General features: G+C 42.3%; 2 protein-coding genes across 4 annotated transcripts in view; one reads left to right on the top strand and one right to left on the bottom strand.

Moving 5' to 3' along the window:
- Nsmaf (neutral sphingomyelinase activation associated factor) overlaps positions 1–5762 on the top strand; it is a 62010-nt gene extending 56248 nt beyond the window's left edge. The window contains exon 33 of the transcript XR_009058430.1: positions 4980–5762. The gene's annotated coding sequence lies outside the window, so the exon portion shown is untranslated. The remainder of the gene's footprint in view (positions 1–4979) is intronic.
- On the bottom strand, positions 69–26423 carry Sdcbp (syndecan binding protein). 3 transcript variants are annotated; one of them, XM_057791108.1, is made up of 9 exons: positions 26276–26423; positions 16194–16259; positions 14554–14632; positions 12924–13033; positions 9112–9270; positions 6868–7043; positions 4461–4632; positions 1965–2056; positions 69–1201 (listed from the first exon to the last, which is right to left on the bottom strand). In XM_057791108.1, exons 2-9 carry the CDS (start codon positions 16242–16244, stop codon positions 1147–1149), a joined length of 894 nt encoding a protein of 297 aa, XP_057647091.1. In that variant the 5' UTR covers positions 16245–16259; positions 26276–26423; the 3' UTR covers positions 69–1146. The 3 variants fall into 3 exon arrangements, with proteins under 3 accessions (XP_057647091.1, XP_057647089.1, XP_057647090.1); XM_057791106.1 differs by having other exon boundaries at positions 9112–9273; XM_057791107.1 differs by lacking the exon at positions 26276–26423 and adding an exon at positions 26121–26255 and having other exon boundaries at positions 9112–9273.
- Between the last annotated feature and the right edge of the window lie 210 nt (positions 26424–26633).

Here is a 26633-nt window from a genome sequence, read left to right on the forward strand (position 1 = left end):
CAGACTTAGCTCTAGGACTGCTCTCAGACTGCTCGTGAGAGGACTGAAGAAAGAACACAGACTAAGACTTGCCATTCTTATACATTTAATAGGATAATAATCAGATAAAATACTAGGATAGGCAAAAACCAAAGAGAAAAAAATCAAGATAAAGTGTCATTGCCATTTCTGTTTAGAGGACGGAGTCAGAAGACAGAACAAATTAAAATGGCTTAAGGAAGCAGTCTAAGACTACCCAAAGTAGCTAAGTTACATAATGTTAGGATTCAAATGCCAAACTAAGTATTGCCCACTTAATCCACAAGTGAAAAGGAGACTCCAAAATTTGTTCTGTTTATATAACTTTTACGTGAAATATATAGCGATTTGTTTTTCAGAAAGCAATACGGCAACTTGTAGGCGTTTCCTTTACGCAGCGACTAGAGAAATCTTCCACAACTAAGCAGCTCCGCTTTGCCGTAAGCTGCTCGGGGCTGGCATATACCAGCTTAATAGAGAGCTAACATCTCAGGTCTCAGAAGGCAGCAAGAATTCTATTTTGGCTTTTATTCTAAATGCTTACTGTAGTTAAGGCGGCAGTTGAAGCACATTAAATGAAGGTAGTTAAAATTTAGTGACAATCATAAAGTCTTTTGCAAACTACACACACTGTATAATGCTTTTGTGGAATGAAACCAGTGTTGATTAACTGGAATTTTACACACTCATACAGAGAAAAAAAGTAACGATCAAAGGCAGTCATCCTCAATGTACTATATGCTGATGTTCTAAAGTCCAAGTGTGCCACAGAACTGAAGCACACGACTAGCACTGTGCTTTATCTAGGACAAAGGTGAGCAGTTCCCACAGCTAAGTCTACACCAGTCATCCTAACCACAATGGCTTATAAAAACATCAGGTTTCCAGTAAAGAAACGATTCTAGGAAAGTCAGGAAGTTTCACATCTGTAAAACCAGGATAAGGCTACACCTATCTTAACTCTGAAGAAGACGTCAGATAGCGTGAGGTTCCCAGCCATGATGGAAGATAGACAGGTCCCCATGCAGCATATTCTCCCTGGCTTCGGGAAAGCTTCATATGCAAAATCTAGAAGTTGCCGAAGAAGAAAACTAGAAACATTCAGCTGTGATGTGTTGTACAGGGTTATTAAACTTCGGGGATGGTGTGATCCATCAGGCTTTTCATAATGCTTGGTGCCATCCTACAAGAGAGCCAATCATGTAACACATGACTTATGTCAAGAATGCCATGTTAATCCAAGACAACCCCGATTCCAGTTTAGCACTATGTTATCGATGAGTCTGGGGGAGAAGGAAAAGGTCCTTCAATGAGCTCAGAGCTAAGGAACTGATAACTGAGTTGTCAGAGACTGTCCGCACCAGGGTAGACATGCTAGAGAAAGTGTGAGTCCTTTATGTTAAGACTGGCAGTTTAATTAAAATAAAATAGCAAAAAAGGCTATGATGAGGGGGGAGAAGGGACCTACCAATAGTTAAAAAGAAAAAAATTACAAAACAGTCAAGTCTATTTCAAGAGCAGCCAGCTGCATTCTTCCCGAATAGATCAAGATTTCATTACAATGGTTATGCTTATATATCTTCCAAATCTCTCTTTCACATGCTATATAAGGACTCTGAATGAAAGGTTTCCAAGACATCGTGGTAACTATACAGAGAGTCGGAAAGCTCTGGACAGACTCACCCTTGCTTGCCCTTATTAACTCTTATGGACTGTATATACTCTCAGTCCCAGAGGACAGAGAGCAAGCACCATGCACCTCTCTGCCTCCTGAGAGACACTGGAAAGAATTATCTCACAGCCAAGAAATCCCTGTCATAACTATATGACTATAATATATGTAACTATAATATGACTATATTTCTGGTAAGCAGAACTGCAGACTGAAAGTAGTGTTTACATTTATGTCAGGTGACCATAAGTGTAAAATAGAGCTGTCCACTTACCGTTTAATAATATGTTCAAAGATAAAAGCAGGCATGATTGTAATGGTAACTACAGTCCCAGCTGTCGAGAGTATGTCTGCAATCTGAGAGTCCTAATGAAACATAACAGGATTTAATAAAGATAAAACTGTAATTGTTAGGTAAAAATCATACTATATTTGCTGATGTCTTGCTAATATCTCTGTAGTCCCAATCCCTGGTATGTCTGAATTTTAAATTTAATCTTACACCCATGTTTTTTAAAGTTGAGGGTACTGAACAAAATCCTTTCCATACTCGAGAATGGAGAGCTCGCCCCATATACAGTCAACCATATTCTAGAATTTATGAATTAAGGTCTTACTTAAGATAGTCTTAATTCAAGAATTTATAAGCTGAGCATGGTTTCACATGCCTCTGAGCCAGCACTGCAGAGGCAGGACAGCCAGGGCTATATAGAGAGTCCCTGTCTCCAAAAAAAAAAAAAAAAAAAAAAAAAGCCCACAAAAACTTTACAGATTAAAACAAAGTCAACTTCCTGCTGCCTTCTGGTCAAGATAGAGCCAGCTTCACGTCTGCCTGCATGCTCCCTTCGTGACTATAAAGGACTGAACTATGTCTCTTCACAGCAAATTAGAAACCCAAACTAAGACAGAAGCTGGTCCCAGGGACTGAGGTATAGCTGTGTATGTCTGGAGGAATTTGGACCGTGGTGCTTTGGGAATGCTTTAAGCCCCGCTTAATGAGGCAGCATGGAAGACAGTGGTGCTGAAGATTTGAAATGTTGGGAGCTGGCTCAAAAGGTTTCAGTGAAGAATTTTAGTCTGTTGCCTTGAAATTGCTCTTGTGATATTTTGGTGAAGACAGTGGCTACCTTTTATCCTTCTCTGAAGAGTCTGCCTGAGACTAAAGTGAAGTTTTGGATTAATTCCCATGACAGAAGAAATTTCAAAACAGCCTAATATAGACACTGTTGTGTGGTTTTTAGTGGTAACTCTAATGAAGGTTTATAATGAAAAAGTGCAAGCTGAGCAGGATAAATTACAAAATGTAAATTTTGAGGAGAAAAAGGGTACCAGGAAGTGGAATGGAGCTAAATCCTCTGTTAAAGGAGATAAATGAATTAAATGGAATAAAGACAGTAGTGACCTCGGGGTAAGATCCCACCCAGCTAAGTCTCCAACTTGTGAAAAGGAACTGAAGAAAAGCTTAGAGTCAGGTAAGGTGGGGCACACCTTTAATCCCAGCACTTGAGAGGCAGAAGCAGGCGGATCTACAGAGTTTCAGGACAGGCAAGCAGTGAAAGACAGAAAGCTGGTGAAAATGTAACTGAAAGGGGAACAGGGCATGTTCCAGCCCCAGTAAGCAGCAGAACTTGGCAGTTCAGAACAAGATTCTGGCTTTAGAGCTAAGGATAAAATAAAGGAGTTTGGCACATGTCAGGGCTGTCCCTGTATGGAGGCCCAGAGATACCACTGTGTGAAGATGGAGCCTGTTACAGATACCAGTCATGGGACACCTGCTGAGGAGAGCTGCTAACAGGGAGTGGAAACAGACCACGAGAAAGAAGTGTGTTGCAGTCAACAAAGCTGAATGGGGTTAATGGAGATGAGAGTCTTGACATAAGACATGGAGATGCAAAGTCTGGAGTTTGCCCAGCTGGTTTTGAGTATTTCTTCACTATGCTCCTTTCCCTGCCTTCTGGAATGATGACTTATATCCTGTGCATATGTTAGACGTATGTGATCTGCTTTTTGATTGTATAGGGGATTATAGTTAAGAGACTGCATAAAGGCTTTTGGGGGTCAGGGAGTAGAATGTGTTGGTTTGGAAGAAAATAGCCCCCAAAGGGAGTGAGGACTGTTAGGTGGTGTGTGATCTAGCTGGAGGAAGTGTGTCTGTGTCACTGTGAGGGTAGTCTTTGAACTTTCATATGCTCAGGATATGTGTGTGAGTCAACTTCCTGATGCCTTCTTGTCAAGATGTAGCCAGCTCCACGTCTGCCTGTATGTCACCATGCTCCCCTTCATGATCACAATGGACCGGACCTCTGAAACTGTTAAGTGACCCACCCCCAATTTGTAAGTGTTACCATGGTCATGGTGTCTCTTCACAGCAATAAAAAGCCAACTAAGAAAAAAACCTATAAAAACAAAGTATTAATATATACCAAGACTTATTCCTTTTCTGTGTTTCTAAAGTGGAAAAGTTGGACATTCATCCATTCAGAATGTCTAAAAATGTCCCTGCCCATGTCTCCACAGAATTTTAGCCTGAGGGAATACCAAGTCACAGTTTAGCTACCTTGGTATGGGGAAGAAAATTTCAGGTAACATCTCAGAATTATTTCTGTGATGGTCCAAGACCACAGCTAGCCAGAGCCCCAGCTCCTACACTTAACTCTGGCCAAGTTTCAACGTTTGAGGGTCATCACAAAAGTCATGCCACCTAAATGATGTTTTGTGTTTGTTTTTTAAATAAAATGGCACCAAAACCAGGGTCCAGTGCGTTCTTTACCTTCAAGCCAATGACGTTCTGCCCGTTGATCTCACAGATGTGATGATCGGTGAGGAGGCCATTTCTGGCAGCAGAACTGTCTTTCACTATGGATGTAATTTTTCCACTCTTAAAGATAAAGCCAACATGCCCGCTGCTGTCCTTATGCATAGTGATTGTCCGCTCAAAGGGCCTGTAAGCATAAGGGTTGGGCTAGACTGAAACTTATTTCACATTTCAATAGACATGACACACCACAAACTGCCACATGGATATTTTGTTATATTAAGTGCTGTTTCTAAAAATTTATTATGACATGGGACACCTCAGTAGCCTTTTTCAGTCTCATCACTTGACTGACTTGCTAAACCTTACTCTTACTGTAAAAATCTAAAACGTTCCAACTTCTAGAAAATACAGGGGATGCTCTACAAGATACTAGAGTCAACAACTTTGACTAGAACACCATTAGCAAAAGAACTACCCACCCAAGTACCAACAGATGGGACCACCTGACACGGAAGTATTTTTGTCCTGCAGAGCAGACTGTCCACAGCAAAGACGCCTACCAGCCACACCTCAGACAAGAGGCTGACCTCCAGAACTGACGAAGAGCTGAAGACATAAATACCAAGGAAATAAACCCACCAGTCAACAAATGGACAACTGGACTCAATAAACACTTTTTTTTTTTAAAAAAAAAAAAATGTAGAATGTCTAGTAGCTATTTTAAAAAGCTCAGCCAGGCAGTGATGGTGCACACCTTTAGTCTCAGCCAGCACCTGAGAGGCAGAGACAGGTGAATTTGAGGCCAGCCTGGTCTACAGAGTGAGTTCCAGCCAGGGCTACACAGAGAAACCCTGTCTTGAAAAAAAAAAGTTCAGTATTACTAGCCACCAAGGAAATGCAAATTAGAACTACTTTGGGATATTAGTTAACTCATCACAATGGCTATTATCAAAAAATGGGGGGAGGGACACAAGCTAATACAGCAACTGTGGAAATAAGTATGGAAGTTTCTCAAGAAATTAAAAATAGAACTACCACGTGATCCCACTACTTCACTCCTGGGAAGGCACCCAGAGACTCCATACCTTACTGTGGATATCTATACTTAGTGCTACTTATTCACTATAGCAACCAACCAGAACTAACCTAGATGTCCATCAAAAGGTGAACAGGCAAAAACTGTGTGCGTGCATATGTGTGTAAAATATATTCATAAAATTTATAAGAAAAATGGCCTTAGAATGTTTACTATTATTTAAAGTAACAAAATCTTAGGAAATAAACACATTCTTTATAAGCAGTCAATAATATACATGTGTGTTTATATATTGTAATATATTTATATATTGTAGTTAATATATAACATATTGTATGTATATAAACACACACACATATGCAAAGGTACATAACACACGTAAAGAACAAGAGTAAATATGAGGGCACAAGGAAGGACTGAATTTAGGCAGTGAAACTGAGTTACACACAAATAGAAATAACTGGTTGGTTTTGTTTTTCCTAGTTTTAACTCTCACGGATTTGTTTATGGTGCTGGGTCTCAAAAAGTATATTCCACAGTGAAAATCTAAAATCAAGCTGAGAAGGTCCATAGTTTCTGTTCCAAGCAGCTACTCTAACTGTATATTCACTGAGACTTTGGGACTGGCTAATTTCAACATGTGATTTTTTTTTTTATTTACAATGTTAACACTTTTAAAAGTGACATAGGTAGCTCTGTGCATGAGTGCAGGTGCCTATGAAGAAAGCAGGTGTTGGAGCCCCTGGAGTTACAGGCAATGGGCCCTTCCCAGCTGGTGTCCTTCCTCCGGAAGAACAGTGTGAACTCTTAACCAGAGACCCTGCTAGCCCTGATCCAACTTTATGAAATTATGCTTAAATATTAAAAAAAATTACAAACTTCCATTTTCAATGTCTGATATATTTAGGAATTCAGTAAAAAATTTTTTAGACGAATGTCATTTTTATTTTAAGATAAAATAGACTATCATCCTCTTTTACTTAATTGTACAAACATGCCAGAGACCAGATTTGGTTTCAAAATTGAGTTCTTGGGAATTCTGTGACCATTTCAGTCCTCACGACAAAGGGCCCTGGCACGGGATGTTAAACAGTGGGCTGCAGAGGGAGCCCGCAGCTGCTTTACTGTGTCAGCCCTCCTCTAGCACACATCCTTCCTAAAGACAGACTGACTGGTAAGGTGTGGGAAAGGATCTATGCAAAATCTACAATCTAACTATGTAAGAAAAATTTGCAGCCCACAACTGCAAGACTGTAACGAATCAACATTAAAAAAAAAAAAAGAAAAAGGGAAAAAAAGAAAAGCGGAAGTAGAAAACTGTACTTACAGAACCCTAAAAAGTGCAGGCTTGAATCTGCACTTTCACTGTTGGTGAAAGCTCACCTGTCACGAATGGTCATGGTGATCTTCTCTCCAAATGCCTGCTTGAGCACCTTGTGAGCCTTATCAGAGCTCCATCCCGCACAGTTGTCACCGTTGATCTGCAGTACCTGGTCCCCAAATCTCAGTCCAACCAAGGAGGCTGGGGAATTAGCCTGGACTAGCTGAACAAATATACCCTAGATAAAAGAAAGTAATGTATTCTTTACCACTGCTATGGCTGAAAAAGTAGCTGATCAGAAATCTTCCTAGTATTGTGTGGTGTGTCAGGTCATTCCTTGAAAAAAAAAAACCAAAACTTTATTAAAGCAATAACATCTGAAAAACAAAACAAAAATAGACCTCAGTCCTATCTGAGCAACCTCGGCCACATCCCCCTCCCTAGACTTTACCCGGTGCAAACCTACACATGCAGGAACTGGTCACACCAAGTACCGCATGTCTGGTGAGTTATTTCACTGCTTAAAGAAAAAGTCTGGGGCCTGGGCAGATGGCTCAGCAGTTAGAAGCACTTGCTACAGAGGACTCAGGCTCAGTTCCCAGCACCAGTATGGTGGCTCACCACCATGTGTGGCTCCAGTGCCTGGGGAGCTGGCGTCACTGTCTACTTCAGTGCCAGGCATGCATGTGGTGTACACACATACGTGCAACCAACACTCAAAACATAAAATTAAATAAGTTTGGGGTAATAATTCCATGTTTTTAGCTCAAAGACCATTTTACTATCTCTTAAGGCTAAAATGATAAGCATGTTAACTATAACATGGATGCTTATGAATAAATTCAGAAAAGTACCTCTAACAACTAAGTCTCATATTCATATCATACTTATGTAAATTCAACCAGATGTTGAACCAAATACAAACATAAAAGCAGGGCTAGGGACATGCAGATACATCTGCACGGTCAGATCTTCTCTACAATCTAAGGCGGGCAGACACGATCCTTCCATGAAGTGCAATGAACAGGCACCCTGCTGAGCAGACGAGGATGGTGCCAGAGGCCCTGAGCATCTCTGCTGCAGTGCACTGCACACACGGAGGAGGAAGGACCTCGGGGAGGCCAGGGCTTTACAACAGCACAGTGACGTGTCCTGAACACATGCTGAGGGCTGCACACAATCGCACCCTCAGCCCCTCAAGTGCAAAGGTGGCGCTGCCATTTCCTGCCACCACTGGCCTCAGTTGGCTAGAGGGCGTGCCACACGTGTTCTGTCTGTGCAAAGCTGGACTCACTGAACTAAGGAGCAGTAAGACTGCAACAGAATCCAGTAAGACAATGGCTATAAAAAACAAAAAATCATAAACTGAGGTTTCTGGGACCACCACGTCCGTAACATTTTAAGACAGCTGAAAAATTGGTTTCATGTCTGTACTGTGACAAGGGGGACTCACTGCCTGAATTACAAAGAACTCGTTCACAAATGGCCTGTCAGGTTCAAATTTTATACACAGAAATAACAAATTTGCAAAACTATCCCACAAATTAATTATCACTTAGTGTGGTAGTATGAATATATTTGGCCCCATAAACCCTTAGAGTTTATGCCACTATTAGGAGGTGGGGCCTTGTTGGAGGAGGTGGATGGCTGATACACACTTTAATCCAGACTTTGAGGCTGGAGGGCACACTTTAATCTGGGCCACACCTCCTGTTGGAAATGTCACTGTGGGGCGGGCTTTGAGGTCTTTTCTTCAAGCTTCACTCAGTGTGACAGTTGACTTCCTGCTGCCTCCAAGACTAGGACATCTGGCTATTTCCCCAGCACCATGCCTGCCTGCTGCCACCATGCTTCCCGCCAGGATGGATTGAATCAAATGTTCCCTTTGTAAGGGTGTCTTCTTCACAGCTATAGTAAACCCAAAGACACTGGTTTAAATGTTAAATGTTCCCTTTGTAAGGTATCTCTTCACAGCTATAGTAAGCTCGAAGACACTGGTTTAAAAATGCACACCCTATCCTCACTCGTCAATTTTTCCTTACTATTTTCACTATGCTGTCCTATGTCAAGCCCAGAATTCTATCACGCAAACTCTATCATATGGCTTATGTAAACCCAGTGACCTGTTTACAAGCTCCAACACGGCTTCTTCACAACAGGCCATCTCCAAATGGAAAATAAAGTCAGTAGATTCACAATATTCTTCACTGCAGATTTGTTATTACAGCTAGCCAAACTATTTTCATTTCTAATTGTTTAATGTTAGTATTTCATGGCTATTTCAATAAATTAAGGAATATACTTACATTATCTATTGACTTAAGTCTGAGCCCAATTTTTCCATCTTGATCCTTGCACAAAATGACTTCACGAATCCCTTGCTTTATTTCTGCTCTCCGAATTCCAGCATCGTTACCTGTCACAGGTGCTACCATATAGTTCATGCTGGATGGTCTTGCTACCAACTGCTGGAAAAAATACCCAATTTGTCAGTATTTAGAAACTCTTTCCTTGAAAAGTAATCTACAGAAAACTGGAGCATGCTCAGTTCTAGTGCTAACAAACATGACTCCACAAACAAGTTCCCTCCAGGGAAGTCAGTTCTCTACAATAATGACACGGTGGGTTTTCATTTCTTCGTTCCTCTAGTAATTGACTCCATTATTCTTGACAGATAAGACGCTGGCTTTGCTCCAGCTTGTTACTTTAGCTCAACTGGCACTCTGCGCATGAACGCCATCTGCTGCTGACCGCCTCAGCCAGAGAACACATAAGTAGCAGCGGTCTCTAAAGGCTGCATTGTCCAATGAGGTCATACGACCGCAGACTGTAAGCTGGCACAGCACTGAAAGCATACATGAATCATTTCTCAGAAGATATTCCTCACCAACAACTATGCTTGTTTACCTTCATTTCGAACATACTTTCCTAGAACTAAGAGATCACACAGAATTTTGGCAACAAGCCTTTTCCAGAGAATTTCTGTGGTACAATCATAAAATTAACAAATTAAAATAAGCTTAATAAGAACAAGGACTTAAGTCAGGAATGGAATGGATGACATGAGAACTTTATATTAAGCTACTCTTGACAAAGTCATGTGTCTACAATGGGACTGGGCAAACTGAAGCATCAAGAGCGGTGAAATGGAACTAGGGCTGATCTACCAAACATACAAACCAGCTCCAAATGGATTCAAAACCGTAAGTGTTAAGGTGTGCCGAAAACACAAATCTCTTTGATACTTATCTTCACAATGTATTTTTTTAAATTTTCAAACCAGAAGTATAAGCAAAAATAGGTTAACTAGAGCCGGGCGGTGGTGGCGCACGCCTTTAATCCCAGCACTCGGGAGGCAGAGGCAGGCGGATCTCTGGGAGTTCGAGGCCAGCCTGGTCTACAAGAGCTAGTTCCAGGACGGGCACCAAAGCTACAGAGAAACCCTGTCTCGAAAAAAAAAAATAGGTTAACTAGAACTATATCAAATTTAAAAAGGTTCTTCACAGCTGGGACAAGGCAAGGTGTCAACAGAGGTGGGTGGATCTCTGTAAGTTCAAGACCAGCATCGTCTACATAGAGAGACCCAGCCTCAAAACAAACAAAAAAGTTCACAGCTAAAGAGGCATTCATGGAATGGTGAGCAAGCCATGGGAATGGAGATGCTATCTGCAAGTCATGTACTAAGGAGCAAGCATACAGATGTAGAAAGAAGTCAAAACCCAACAGCAAAGAAGCAAGTAACTCAACTTACAAATGGGCAACCTGCCTACATAAGACATTTTCCCAAAGAGGACAAATGGCTCATGGGTATGGGAAAGGGATCATTGATCATTAGAAGATGCAAATCAAAGCCAGAAAATGGCATTGTCTCTTCACATATTAGTCTACCAAAAAGACAGAAGTGTTGGTAAACTTTTGTGCATTGTCATACACTGAATATACTTACTATAACCAGTGTGAAAACCCATATAGAGGATCCTTATAAAATGAAAGCAAATTTGCCATAGGTCAAACAAGCCCCTTCTGGACAAATATCAAAAGGGAAACAAAATCAGTATATCCCAACGATGCCTGCATCCCATGTCCACTGCACCATTGTTCAGTGACCAAAGCTTAGAAACAAGTCTCTGTCAACAGATACATGAAGAAAATGCTGTCTGTCCGGAAATACACAATGGCTTATGACTCAAGCCATGAACACATGGGCAGCTGGAGAGTATGGATGACCCTGAAGAACATCACACTGAAGGAAATATGTCCGAGAAACAATGATAGTACAGTCTGGTCCTGCTATGAAAACAGGAAATACAGAATGTCAGAAGCAGAGACCAGAAGGCACTTGGGTAAGCAGTGGCTGAGGTGAAATGGGGAGATGGACAAAGTATACAGACTTGGAAAGATAAAAACAAGTCTCGGGCTCTAATGAAGGGCACAGTAGCCATGCTGTTAATCTGTGTAACTCAAATTTGCTAGTGTTACAGCTACACACTAAAATGTTACACACATCTAGGAGGGGACCGACACAGTACAGTCATTGGCTTGACTGTGGGAACATTTTAAAATGTACACAAATTGATACATATATGTTGTACACCTTCAATGTATGTAATTTTAATAAAGCTGGGGGAGAGAACTAGATGGAACACAAAAAGAACTATATAGTATGTGAAATCAAAGAGTCACTATGTAAAGAGTTAACAGAAAGCTCCAGAACAAATTAAACACAGCAAAATGATAGAGAAAAAAAAGAGCACACCAAAATGTCGTATAAACGCAGCCATTTCTAAAGGAAGGCAAGAAATGGACCAAAGGGCAGGGACACTGGATCAAATTAAAGGAACAAAGAATGCAGACCTGACAGCGAAGGTCAGATACTCTAACTGGAACCTTGGAGCCAGTCACTAAAATAATAGCTATAATTGGCTTTATTTCTGTTAGAAGATAAATCTTCTATAACTATAGCAATTAACCTTTATGTTTCTCCATACCCGTTTCTAAGATTCACTTTTATATAATGCGTCTACATGTGTATCTCTGAGTATGTGCCAGAAGTCCTCACATGCTCTGGAGCTCCTCCACAAATCCTGCAGCCCCTGAGCCATCTCTCGCCAACGTGCCCAACCCCTCGGGGGCTGCAGCTGCCAGAAATGCTTCCCAAGGCCAGCCTAAGCTTTCCTAGGTTCCAGCATCTCATCCACTCCACCCCAGGACGGCAGCTGGCTTTCTGCAGTTCCACCTGGGTGCTACTTTTTCCTCTGGAAATCTAGTTATCTAATTCCTTAAATTACCACAGTTCAAATACTGTGTTTTCAGCTGAAACCTGACTAATACAAGTAGGTTTTCAAAAAATATTGAAATTTCAATAAATAAATGTCAGGTACTGTACTAACAGTGACATTATGGCAGGAGAACAGAAGCGGGTCCAGCCATGAAGCATGTAACTATAATCACCTTTAATACAATCTATATGTTATATGTAAGCCTAGCACCTCAGTCTAATTGCAAGAAGCTTGCTTTCTAATTGTAAGAAAAATATTAAAACTGTGAGCAAAGTAACATGGCAAATATATACTTCTGCTGACTAATCCATCAGCAATGCAACGCCGTTGGGAAGGGACTTGCTGACATGGAGAGTAACGGACAGTCAACATCGGAAGCAGAAAATTCAGTGCAGTCCCACAGCCACAAAGGATAAACTAACGGAAACATGGCGGAGGCCCAATTACAATGTCTTAGGAGAGGACAAAAGGCAAAAAAGAGACAAAGACCCAATAAATTCAACAGTGGACGACAATGTTCAGAAATACATTTATAAAGAAATCTAAAATCAGGCTGGGCATGGTGGTACACGCCTTTAATCCCATCATTTGGGAGGCAGAGGCAGGTGGATCTCTGCAAGGCCAGCTTGGTCTACAGAGTGAGTTCCAGGATAGCCAAGGATACACAGAGAAACCCTATCTCAAAACCCGAGAAAGAAAAGGAAAAAGAAAGAGAGAAAAGCTAACATCTGAGAAGTCAGCTCTAAATTTATAAATAAGTAAGTATGCTGTGAATGAGAGCGGATATGTACACATAAAGAGCATTTTATATAATTCAGAATTATACTGTACATACATACCCCTTGGGTTGGTGCTCCAGAGACCATAGGCATATTTGTACATATTTCTTCTTCATTTAAAGTCAGTCCCATGTACTGAGAAAGCTCTGGATACAGTTTAGGGTAGAGATCTAATATAAACAAATGAAGAAAAAGGCATTGACAGAATAGTCAAAATAATAACTGTGGACTGTGTTTTATTTTAAAAAAAAACATTTCAGGTACAAAGATTTAGACACATTTAAAGGATCCATAAAATGGAACGATATCTTCCCATCTCTGCCATAATTTGAATGAAAAGAATCCATAAATTTTTCACGTAAAAGTCCTAAGACAGCCTGAGCTTTCCTGTGCAGTCACCCTCTGTGGCCATGGGGCACTGGCTTCAGGACGCCCACAGATCATGCCTGCAGGTGTCCAAGTCCCTCATTTACCATGGTCTAGAGCTGGCTGTGGGGTGCGTGGCTACAAGCCAGAGCTCCACCCGTGTGGCAGAAGCAGGGCTGACCCAAGTCTGGGACCAGGGCTAGAGAGCAGGACTTTAAAGTTGAAATAAGTAAGTAGATACAGAATAAGGCCTGCGAACCATCAGCAGACCTGTGCAAATCCTCCTGTCTGCTTCTGACCCCTGCTGGATACTCACAATACCACCCAACGCTAATGGCTGTCACATTTCTCTAATAAGAAAACATTGTGTACATTCACAGTACAGATATAAAATCCAGAGACAAAAATAGAGGATGCAGAGAGGTGACTACTCAAAGGTAGAGGTAAAAATAATTTCTCTAAATAAATGATCTTTATTATAGCTTATAGCATAACCCTATGCATTAGAAACCTGGGGATTATGGCACGAATTCTGTTGCGAACTGAAGGATTTCTGTCACGACTGCTGAACTCACTCCATAAACAGCTAGGGCATGTGATGGTTCCTCTCAGCTAACAGGAAAAAGTCAAAGCCTGTAAATTGACTGTTTCCTACCACTTTCAGAATGACAATGGAATCAGGCAAACAGAATTTTTAAACATTAACAATATTTAACATTTTTGGAAGTGTGCTATTTTTTAAATCTTTTTCTATAATCTATTTTGACTTAAGAGTAGATTCACTCCAAAGAATAATATTGAATGGTCACACAGATGAAAGACAACAGAATTAGAATTCACCGTTTACTCTGTACCTCGATGTCTTTCAGAGGCTGTCCTGAGGCCCCGGAATCAGGAGAAGGGGGCAGGTTGTGGTTTATGGAAGTCTGACGTAAGACCCAAAGGGGGACAGTTGGAAGCTTCCCACGCTCCTGGCAGAGGTGAGAGCAAGCAGCTCAGAATGTCTGAGAGTAGCTATAAAAGCCGGGAAAGCTGTAGTTCCCAGGGAACAGGGCTTCCCGTTAAAGAACAGACTATGTTAAGGACTATGGATAAACTAAGGTAAAATTCTAGGATGCCCTAAAACACATTTTCATACTCAAAGACCACTCTCTTGAGTAAATGCGGGTTACTTCTTTAGTAAACTATTCTTCCTTATTGCTACTAGATCACTAATCACAAATTCATACAGCATGTCAAAATCCTAGGTTCTTTATTTCAGGGGGAAAGAGGGGCTTTATATGTGTTTCTGTCCAAAGACCAGGAGCCCAAAGTGTGAACCTACTTCCATCTGGAGGGAAAGAAGCAGAAACATCCACCAGAACTGCCTGGGTGGCAGGGCCAGCAGAGTAGGCATTCTGCGCCTGGAAAAGAAAATTCTATTAATACCAAAAATATTTTTTTATCTTTCTTATATGATTTACAAGCTACATCTAGAACTGCCCAAAAGAAATGAACAATTGAAGTCTTACTCAAAGTTTCATTTTAAATACTTCAGCAACCATTTATTTTCCAAAGGAAATCTATAAATAAAAAATTTTAGGAGTACCTTTAAAAAGTGAACAACACAGGCTGTCAAAGTCTGAACTGAAAAGGAGGGTTCTAGGACCATGTGCTGCTGAGAGCCACAACCTAACGGCTACTAAATACTTCACAAATGTGAACCACCAGGTCACGGCTGCGGTGCAAAGGGCCAGATGACAAGAAGTTTCTCTAACTTCTTGTCGCCAGGGCACCAAGATAAAAAACAAACAAACAAACATGAGTCACCCACACTAGATGCAAAGCAGAACAAGTAGTCCAAGAAGCTGGACTAGGAATGTTTTGAAATCTAAAAGGAACAGAAAGAAAAGCCATATGCGATCTCTACCCAGGCCTCTGCTCTGAACACTGAACATCTGTCAACATCACCTGCTTTCTGCATTTTCTAAGAGAACAACCCCTGCTAAAAGCCAACTGTGGTTAACTTAAGTTCAGTTCTACACACAGCGATCAAGAAGAACATAGACAAAGATCATTCTTTGCAGTCTGTGTGGCTAGTCCTTAATGTAGAGATGGAATAGCTCAGATAACAGCTTTGTGAGAAGAGCGCTTGTTCAGAAGAGCTTTGTGAGAATGACCACAGGAGTGGGCAAACTCAACACTACAGAAATGACGGACATTTCCAACGACTGAGCATGCCTCTTGCAGCTGAGAAGCATCCCTCTTCAGCAGCTCAGCTGCACACACAGCTGCTAAAAGCCACAGTTTAATACCCTTCTTAGACTGATGTTGGAAAAGGAACTGTCCGCAGAGCAATTTCCCCAGCCAGTGCCACTAGGTCAGTCCCTAGGACACCTGAGCTGCTATTATTATTCTGTTCATTCTCCTTCTGCCCAAGTGTGGTGTCAAGACAACAGCACCAACTTTACACAATACTACTGCTTACATTATACCCTCCGACTTACATGAGTTATATGCAAGTAAAGCTGTGCTAAAAAAATTAAGCACTCTAAATATTGTAGAACAAATTTTAAAGAACTACTATCTGGCAGGAGAGATGGCTCAGAGGTTAAAATGGAGAGAGTAGAGTTTCTTGAAGCAGACCCAAGTTCAGTTCCCAGGACTGGAGCCTGGCAGCTCACAACCAACTGTAACTCCAGCCCGAGAGGAGACCTCTTCTGGTCTCACAAGAGCTTGCACTCACATGTCCGTGGCACACACACGCACACATGTGCACATACACTCACACAGACACACACACTTTTGTTCATGCCAGGGCTAATAGATATAGAGAAATAAAGAAGAATCTCTAGCCTTCTTGTAACATCGCGGTCTACAACAGACCTATGCAGATGCAGGGGGGGGACCAACAAGTACACACTTCCCGCTTCATTTCACGAGTGGACACATCATGAAATAATTTAAAATTAAAAGCACACATACCTGAATCACTTTGTCTACCTTCAAATCTTCAAGAGATGGGTAAAGAGACATTTTTCAGGTTTTTTTCTAAAGAAAAAAAAATCAAATGTCATAGAAATGCACACAGTATGCGCACCAGCACTAAGCACATAAACATGGACAACCGAATACCATCAACATATACGTTCAAAAGCCAAAACGACGGACTATTTAAAGCATATCATAGTTGTTAGCATCCAACAGTTGCTACCAAACTCTCTCTGTTCCCATAGCGACCAAACTACTTCATCAAGGATTTTAGATTTACAAGGAAAGCTGCCTTCTTCCCAAGCTGTGACAATCACAGAAAGACACGTGGCTGCTGACACAGTGCTCCCAGCAAAAGAGGTCGGGAAATGACTTTTCACAAAATAAATTACCTTCTAACAACACGAGCCAAGAGCAAAGAGTTAGCAGTGTCAGCATGATGGAAAAACTAACATAGGCCATCTGTTTGGTTTTTTTTTTAATAGCAATGGTTTTATCTTGAGGAAACAGATACAAAAAAGAAATTATTACCTTTTATTTTTAACATTTCTATGCTGTTCAATGTTTTTTAAGATACCATAAACTGCTTTTTGCAACAATTTAAAATAAAATTCTCTGAAATATTACACTGACACATAGTTTACATTTTGTTCAGATATTCTGAGATAAATATCAAGACTTTCCACTTAACCAAATAAAACAGAATGTATCCTAATTGTTAAAAGGTTTTGGCAAATTACTAAGCCAACCTATCAACCTCCCACTGCCAAATCTATTCCTTATATAAGCTCTGCAGCTGAACCTTTTAAATACTGCCCTGCTGGCAGAAGGCAGGAAGCTGTGTGCTCAGTAAGGGAGGCATGAAGAGCCTCTCAGCCATGCTGGGGCCAGCACCCTCTGAGAATGCTTTCTTACGGTTCTGCAGCAAGTTCTAAATGTGATGCGCTACGGGCGCAAACTCACTGGGGTTCTACATGTCTACGAGGAGCACCTCAGCAGGCACAGAGCACCAAGCTCGGCAGGCAGTCTGCTTCTGTGCTGCGCTCGCTCAGTCCTAGCAGCGGCTACTTTTCAAAACAAAGCCCCAATAACAGACACGAGAAGCCCTCATTTGAGTTACTGGCCAGGGCTGCTGTGATGGCTTGAAAGAAAATGGCTTCCACACAGAGTGACGCCATTAGGAGATGAGGCTTTGTTAGAGGGCTTTGAGGTCTCCTGTGCTTAAGCTACGTCAATGAGAGCATTCACTCCTTTTTCCTGCACCTCAAGATGTACAGCTCTCAGTTTCTCTCCAGCACCATGTCTGTCTGCATGCCGCCATGTCCCACCATGACTAAACCTCTGAAACTATAAGCCAATTAAATGTTTTCCTTTCTGAGAGTTGATGTGGTCATGGTGTCTCTTCACAGCAACAAAAATCCTAACTAAGGCAACTGTCTATGAGACTCTCAAAGCATACAGCCGATTGCTACTGCCCATCTATAGATGGAAAAAATGTTCCTATTGCTGAAGATACCATGCATTCCAGAAATAGGACCTAGAAACTCCTGAACTGGAACTTACCTGAAAGCCTCCTTCCCAAAGACTAGCCTTCATGGTACCAGAAGATACCAAAGGAGGAAGGCAACCAACAGTCCCATCCAGCTATGATATCTATGACCCACATCAACAACCTCTAAGCTTTTAAGTTAAGCCTAGCATAGTAAGCATAGCCTTTTGTCTGCCTTCTTTCGTTGTAAATGATACTTTAAAGGTTCATCAATGTTATAGCATCTATCAAAGCTTTTATCCTTTTATGACCGAATACATTATATCTTTTATATACCACTTTATGTTCACTCGTTCTGATCTGTACCTTGGGGCCATAATGAATAATGCTAGCACTCTTGCACTACTGCTGTGTGTGTGTGTGCGCGCGCTTTAGAGGTTTTTGCATAAAGATATGCCTTTAATTCTTTCGATATCTATAGCTAAGAACATAACTTCTAAATCGATATGGTAACTCACCTAACCTTTAACTTTTTATAAACTATCAAACTGGTTTCTAAAAGAATTACATTACTTGTATACTCTCAGAATTCTAATTTCTCCATATCCTCACTGCTAGTCTGTGGTTCTGAGAACCCACTCCAGCATCTCATGTGGTTGGAATTCCACTTCCCTGACAACTAACGATGCTGGCTTCCATTCATGTGCCTGGCCACTTGTGGACCTTGTAACATCTACATCTTCTGTCTAAGAAGAAATGCCCATTCAAATCCATTGTCTGTTTATTTACTGGATTATTGTTTTTTAATGGTAATAGCTCTGCTTACAGTCTAGATATTAGGTTCTTAATCCATTCACATTACAAAATCAATAAAGCAGGCTGGCTTATAAATACAAACTTATTTTCAAAGTTCTGCACATTGGAAAGTTCAAGAACAAGGCCAAACATCATGTTCTGTGCCACACCAGCAACTCTTCGTTGTCCTCACATGGAAGAAGGCACAGAGCTATGGAGTCTCATCTCTAAGGGTAGCAGTTCCAGTCCTAAGAGCAGAGAATTCAAAAATCTCAGTCCCAAAGACCCATGTTCATCTTGGTGCTCACAGGTTTAAATAATGAATTTTGGAGGAGTGGATACATTCAGACAGATCACACACTCTTATCAGATATGATTTCCAAATACTTTCCTTTTATTCTTTAGCTTCTCTTTGATTTTGAGTGCCCTTTGTAGCACAGAAGTATTTTGTTTTGATAAAGTTAATGTGTTTCTTCCTGGCTATTTGTACATTAAATGCAACATTAGAAAAAAAAAAAACCCTAACTCATGGTAACTAAAACACTGTTTTTATCTAAGAATAGATTTGCTATTATATTTGGATATTTGTTATGTTTTGAATAGTTTTTGTATACAGACGCAATTTAATTCTTTCCTATCTGAACATCAAGAGGTTGGTTCCAGCACCATCTTTTAAGAAGGATAGATTGTTTTCTTATTGAATCGCCTTGGCAGTCTAGTTCAAAAATCAATTGATGGCTAAGTATATCATCCTTCCTGGCCTCTTTTCTATTGGTTTACTTTTTACCAATACTAGCTTTAATTACTGTACCTTTGCACTGTTTTGAGTATGGATTTTCCCATGCTATTCTTTTTTCCTAAAAAAATTTTAAAAAAATCTTATGGTTATCCTAAATCCATTTAAATTTAGCATGAACTTTAGAATCTTTTTTTTTTTTATTAAACTTTGATCTCTGATAACTTCACACAGTACATTCTGGCTACTGTCACTACTCTTCCCCCTTTAACACAAGTTTTAAATGTGGAGTTGGCATTTATAAGCATATAGACAGATCTGGGGGCTGGAGAGAGCTGGGTGGTTATGAGCAATGCTACTGACGGTTTACAACCGCCCGTAACTTCTGTTTCAGTTTGGAGCCACTGTATTTTATTTTTGCTTGTCACGGTTATTCTTTAGCTTCCCCTTCAATTTCTTCTTTTATTCTAAAAGGTGTTTCAGAGTGTATTTTGATATCTACTTTCTCTGTCAAAAAGATGCTTAATATATTCTTAAAATTGTTAAGACGTGATGACCTCGTAGGTGATCTTTCTCAGGAGTATGCTGTACACGCACTTGAAAGTGTCTTCTATGAAATGGATGGAGTGCCCTGCTGATGCCTTCAGGTCCATTTGGTAATACAATATTGTCGAGTCCTCTGCTGTCTTGCTAATGCTCCATCTGCATGTTCTATTCACTATTGGAGCTCTGAGAAGAAAATCCATTACGTTGCTATCTATTCCTCCTTTGGCCCTATTTGCTTTATGTATATGAAGACTCTGAGGTAGTGTGTGCATCAACTGCTTCCTGAGTGGCTGCCTTCTGCATTCACCACCACGCCTTTGTTTCTGGAGTGTCCTATGCCAGTGGTTCTCAACCTTCCTAATGTTGCAACCCTTTAATACAGTTAGCACCTCAAGCTCTGGTGACCCCAACCATAAAATTATTTTCATTGTTACTTCATAACTGTAATTTTCCTAGTGTTATGAATTGTAATGATGCCTGTGGAAGAGTCTTTTGACCTCCAAAGGGGTCATAAATTACAGGTTGAGAACCACTGGTCCTATGCTTACCACAGCACACAAAACATGCTCAACCCACCACATAAAAATAAATATCTAATCCCAGCACTCAGGAGGCAGAGGCAAGCAGATTTTTGTGAATTTAAGAGCAGCCTGGCCGGGCGATGGTGGCGCATGCCTTTAATCCCAGCACTTGGGAGGCAGAGGCAGGCGGATCTCTGTGAGTTCGAGACCAGCCTGGTCTACAAGAGCTAGTTCCAGGACAGGCTCAAAAGCCACAGAGAAACCCTGTCTTGAAAAACCAAAAAAAAAAAAAAAAAAAAAAAAAAAAAAAAAAAAAAAGAGCAGCCTGGTCTACTCGGACAGTAAGGCTACACAGTGAAACACTGTCTCAAAAAAAAAAAAAAAGGAAGAAAAGAAATAGTATCTATAGTAAACTGGGAAGGACAAGCAGTGTTTTGCTGAGGTTTGAGTACTTATGTCAAATTACTGAACTTAGAGGGGAGGGGTCAGAAAGAAGAGCCATACCTGGCTCATTCTGAGAGACATTAAAGGCCTGGACCAGTGGTTCTCAATCTATGGGTTGCAACCTCTTTGGATTCAAAAGACCCTTTCATGAGACCACACATCAGACATCCTACATATCATATATCTACATCACAACTCATAACAGTAGCAAAATGACAGTTATGAAGTGGCAAGAAAGTAAGTTTATGGTTGGGGTCACCACATGAGGAAGGCTGAGAACCACTGGCCTAGCGGAAAGAGAAGCTTAAGCAGAGGTTGATCAGTGAGTGCACTTTTTATTTATTGAGGAGAAAAATGATCCAGTTAATGGTTCATTTTGTTTACCATTGCACCTGGACCAGCCCATGTCTCTATAGCATCTCCTGTACAGTGTAGACAGTTGACTTTTTCCACTTGGTCATTTTTTTTTTGGCTTGTTTAGCAGTTGTCTTTCCATACCAATAACTTCCTGACCACACTTTGCTGTTTGCTATCTTGTAGCAATCTGCCTCTCCTTTCTTCTCACCATTCTCTCATTTGTGTCTAGCTATGCACTTCTGATGTGCTCCATTTCCTTTTACAACACTCTCTGTGGTTACCATAAGGGTTTAAACAGCTGACCACCTGTGTGAGGAGGTAACGACTTCCAGGATGGGTACCTCTCCTTCCACCATGGGTCACAGGAATCAAACTCAGGTTGTCAGGATTGTGAGGAAAAAGCCTCTGCCAGCTGAGTCACCACCCAGGCCCCATGCGCTCACAGACGGTGAACATCCTCTATCACAGGCCATCTGGTGGACTCCCTTTAGCACCTGTTAAAGGGCAGACCTGGTAGGAAAGTCTCTTCAAGGTTTTCTCCAGGGCACTATGGCTGATCTGTCTATGAAGAGCAGTTCTGCTGCTTACAAGGCTGTGCAGAAGGCTTCTTGAGCGCTGAGCTCTGCCGCCAGCCCCCAGGCCCTGTGCACACAATGCGCTGTCCTCCTCTTGCAGCGCCCACAAGTCTCACTTGCTCGTCTGACACTTCTGATTTGCTATGTACAGGGTTTCTTGCCTTGAGTCACTTCTTATCCCCAGATTTGGCATTTTAGGCATATTCTTAAAGCAAACTTTCAGTCCCTTCTCGCCTCTGAAAGTTTCTGAAGGCTAAAGTTATAAGTTTAATTTACTGTGCTTTGGAGATCTATAAAACAAAAATGCTTCTAACTTGTGAGCCTCACTTGCTCAAAAACAGATAACCTCCTGGAATGTAGGCAGCTTCTGTGCATGGAAGGTAACAAGCTACTTATTTTCACTGTTGTAAACAAGATCAGTTGCCCAGTGCACAGGCTGTACTCGCTCGCACATAGGCGGGAAGTGTACAGGCAGAATGATGTTCACCCCAGTGGATGAAGGTGGAAGTATGCCACAGCCCTGTGGGTTGTGGGCTTTGCCTTTATAGGCGCCTGACTACTGATTTATAGTCATTCTCTGGGAATTCCAGGTAAGGACATGGCCAGTGTCCATTGTCCTGGCCAGTATTTATAATAAAGCTTGCTTCATAGTTGACCCAATAACTGTGGTAGTGGTCTTACACAGCACTCACCTGGTGGGATTAACAAGTTGTTTCAGCATGCTGGCCCATAAAACAAGTGTTCCTGTAACCTCCTCAAGTTGTGTAATTTGACAGAAATATTCAAACCTCAGGAAAATGCTATTCAACTTCGCAGTTTATTATAGAGTGTACAAATGGACTAGAGATGCACCTGACTGGGTGGCTGAGGCGCAAGGCAGATGCTGTGGCTGCCTGGTGGCCATCCACCCTCACTGCCCCTGCACGATGGGATGCTCTCTCGCCCTTGGCCAATCACTGCCCCAGCTGTGTTTTCTTTCTTTTTCTCCATATTAACAATTAACTCAATAGCTTTTTCTTGGTGAACAACCTTTGCTTAAACTTCTCTCTCCTTCAGGCCTCTGAACTTGAACCTACTTTGAGCTGGAGCAAAGGATACCCCTTCTGGCCCCTCCCTCCCTCCAAGATGAGGCTGGCTTCTCTGACTAGAATCTGATTTGCCACCCTACCTCCCGCTGGCCCCCTCTGCATTCTCGCCCTGCTTCTCCTCGATACAGCCAGCCAACCTTTTCCTGCTACACCAAATGAGATGTTTACAGGTATCGAGCAAGGCACTTTCTGCTCTCACAGTTCTCCTTCAGAATGAAGTCCCTTCTTACCGGAATCAAGTCTACAGTGCAGAAGGCAGCACAGGACAGCCACCGCAACCCTTCCACCTCCCTCAGTGACCCAGCCTCCTGCTCATCCACCCATGCGCCTCCCTATGCAGCCCCAGCTTCCCAGCACCACATAAAACTCCCACAGCTAGCCGGGTGGTGGTGGTGCACACCTTTAATCCCAGCACTTGGGAGGCAGAGGCAGGCGGATCTCTGTGAGTTCGAGACCAGCCTGGTCTACAAGAGCTAGTTCCAGGACAGGCTCCAAAACCACAGAGAAACCCTGTCTCGAAAAACAAAAAACAAAAACAAACAAAAAAAAAAAACTCCCACAGCTGAACGAACAGGAAAGGGGTCCTGGCAGGAGAGGCTGCTAAGGCAGAACTGGGCCTCAAGCTCCTTTTGCAGGATCACGACTGGCTCCAGCTGCTTTGCGTCCCCTCATTTTAGTTTTACATAAGCAACAGTGCCCCAAAAATCCAACAAAATCATTCAAGCTAAGTGTTACTCATTACTGGGGGATGAAACCAGGCATTTATCTTCCATACCACAACTGGAAGAACAAATCGATCCCTTTCAAGCAAGAAGTGAGTCATTTAATTACTATTTCCATAGCAAGGCCAATTATTACTCTACGTATGCGACCTGTACCATATCCCCTAAAGTGAGATTGAATCTGGCAGTCAGATTCCAGGATACAGAACAGTTTGCCAGAAGCCGTTCCCGGGCTTCTTACACTTTCCTCCACCCCCAGTTACAGGGGCTGAGTCTCTGATCTGATTCCAAGTGTCCAAAGGATTGAGCTCTTCCTGCAGATCCGTTAAACTACCCTAGACTGGAATTTCACAATGACCAATGTGAATTAAGAGAATTCTGAAAATATTACAGCAGTGGCAAGCTCTCGTTTTAATCCTTTACAATTCCTATTAAATCATCATGTGCCGACTACGCCACAGAATTCTGCTTCTAGGTCTCCCATCCAGGAGTGACGACGGCTCCTGAAGGCTCCCCGAGTCAATCAGCACCCAAAGTCCTCTCCACCTGCGGAGTTACTGAAGCCTTCAGAGCAGCTGAACGAAGTCAAGGAACCAAGGCTTTCAACAAGCAGCCCCTCAAACAGGTTTGGCCTATCCCGTACTGGCTGAGACCGGAATACTAGTTATGTCTTATGAAAGTCCTGAACCCAATGCAAGGGAGGTTTTAGAAAATATCCTCTTTGCAAATATTTTTCTCTAATGATTTGGGTAACACCAGAATCTCTTCAAAGCATAAAGACAACAGCAAAAAGGACTACAATAATGTTAGCTGTAGGCCTGGTGTCTTCTAGAAAGGTCGGTTACTTTGGGAAGGGCTGAGAGTAACGCTCCATTTCACTACCGCACTGTTGGTCTGAGCAATCCTACCATTCCTGTAGGCATCTTAGGGTTTTTGTTTGCGTTTAGCATCATTTGGAAACATTAGTTGAGTGATTACATAAGTCCTAGATTGCTAAGACTCTCCTCTCTGTCCCTCAACACTCCCAGAGCAACACAGTGCTGTTTCCTTGGGCCTTTGACCCACTCACCACTCAAATGAGGGAAGTGATATTTTGGGGAAACTAGTTTGCTGTTGTCGTTGTTGCTGAGTGTAATAAAAATCTAGAGTTTTCATCTTTCAGCCACAGTTCCAGAGAGGAGAACTAGAGGAGAAAGATGATGATGTAAGACCGGCTGGTGTATTCCAGGCTCAGAGTGAGAACCCTGGTCATATATGCTGTGACATTGTAGATGATATTTCTACTGAGCAGGAGAAACAAGATTCTCTACCAGGCAGGAAAGACTCAGTCTTGCAGTGTTAGCCCCCCGCCCCCGTCTCACTAAAGGGGTATTATGGCTTTCTTTCACAGGAGAAACTTGGTCTTGCAGTGTTAGATCGCCCTCCCACCCCATCACACTAAGGGGGTGTTACAGTTTTCCTTCACATTTTTATCTGTATTCCAGACTGACTGTGCATCTTCTGTAGAGGCCAACTGGGACAAACACATAAGGGGACCAGAAGGAACTAGTAATCTAGACACTTTTCAAAATCCACTCCGATGATTATTATATTTAGTGCTTATAAACCTAAACAAAAAATTCTCTTTTAGCAAGGAACAGAAATGGATACTCTCTCACACTCATTTGAAACCACTCAAGTTAATAAAGGTACTATATTTGACCAGGGAAATAAGAAAATTAACCAACAGTACTGACAGAACCTATCTATAGTTGAGATCTGGAATCTGTGCTTCGGTGACCCAAGAGCAGAAAAATCCGAAAGCAATGCTGTGCTACCACAGAGATATAGTTGAAATCTTCGCAATGGTTTAAAGACAAGGCCATGCATCCTAGTTAACGAGCAATTATTATCATCAAAACACTAGGAAAATGGTGTCATGCCTATTTTAAGGGGCTGCTTAATTAAAACGTGCATTTAATTGTTCATCAGTCCCTTCTTGTTCATGAGTTTTAAATCCTCTTTAATGGTTTCAGCACACAGCTAAAACCTGCCTCCAAAGTTAAATAACTTCAGTTATAATGGAGCGATTGTTTACCGAAACCTTTAGTCATTCCACTTCCTTATTTCCTGGCAGACACCATTGGGTCAGCAATGCTAAGTACCACATAAAACATAGAAGTTCAAGGAACTAAGCTGTTAACAGGATTGAAAGAAACGTTTTCAGCTTGTCCTCAGCCTTAAAACGAGAAAATGAACGTACAAATCTGTTTATCACCTTTACATTTCAGAAACGTGGCCATTTACCAGGCCAGCAGCTATTTTAAGGTAACTTTAGTTTTTAAACATTGTTCTTGATGTAATGCGTGCATGTTAAGAATCAAACCCTACACTTTCTAAGTAATTTACCTAAGGGGAAAAAAACACCGCTATGTGTCTGAAGACGGGACGAATACAACAGAGGATCCCACACACTCCAAGGCTCCATAACCGCACTTCGGGAACTGGAAACTTTCCACGTCCTTAAGCCACCCTCCGCCCAGTATTAGAAGGAAATCCTCAAAGGAGAGTTGAGTCACCAGACCTCCAGGGGACAGTTCCTGTGCACACACCCGCTCCAAACCCCATCCCTCCCCGCCCCCTCCGAGAGCCGCGGCTCAGCTGCTAACCGTTGTCGCCTCCGGTCGGTCCCCGCCCGGGCCGTTCTGACGCCGCCGAGGACGCGAACCAGGACGGCCGAGGGCAGGTGGGAGGCCGGGCGGTGCCCCGAGCAGCTTCCAGGACCTGCCGGGGCCCGGGGTTCAGGGCCCGCGCGGTCGCTCACCTGCACCGAGGACAACGCTGCTCCAGGAACTCGCTCGCCCGCTCGCTCCGGCACAGACTAGCGAACCTCCCGGCCCGCCCAGCGCGTCAACGCTGCCCCCGCCTTCCGCCGCGCAGGCGCAGGCGCACGCGCCGTCCCCATGACAACGCGGCGCAGCCTGCGCGACCTCCTCCGCCCGGAGCCGAGACCCCGGTTCCCGCCGCGTTTCCGGGATAGCCCCCTCCGCCTTTTACTACCCTTTGTTTCCAGAGCGAATGCTCATTGGCTGCCGACAGCTACTCTCGGTGTCGCACAAAAAAATGAAAGCCACGTCCTAATCTAAAAACACGGACTGATTTCTGAGAGTTGATGATGCTGA

The sequence above is a fragment of the Chionomys nivalis genome, chromosome 16 (genome assembly GCF_950005125.1).
Source record: "Chionomys nivalis chromosome 16, mChiNiv1.1, whole genome shotgun sequence".
In the NCBI taxonomy this organism is placed as follows: Eukaryota; Metazoa; Chordata; class Mammalia; order Rodentia; family Cricetidae; genus Chionomys; species Chionomys nivalis.

Coding starts and splice junctions, on each gene's coding strand:
- Sdcbp (XM_057791106.1), bottom strand. CDS start 16,244: ATGTCTCTTTACCCATCTCTTGAAGATTTGAAGGTAGACAAAGTGATT. Junction 7,044..9,111: donor GACTTAAGTCAATAGATAAT/GTAAGTATATTC, acceptor TCTTTTATCTAG/GGTATATTTGTTCAGCTAGT. Junction 1,202..1,964: donor TTTGAACATATTATTAAACG/GTAAGTGGACAG, acceptor GCTCTCTTGTAG/GATGGCACCAAGCATTATGA.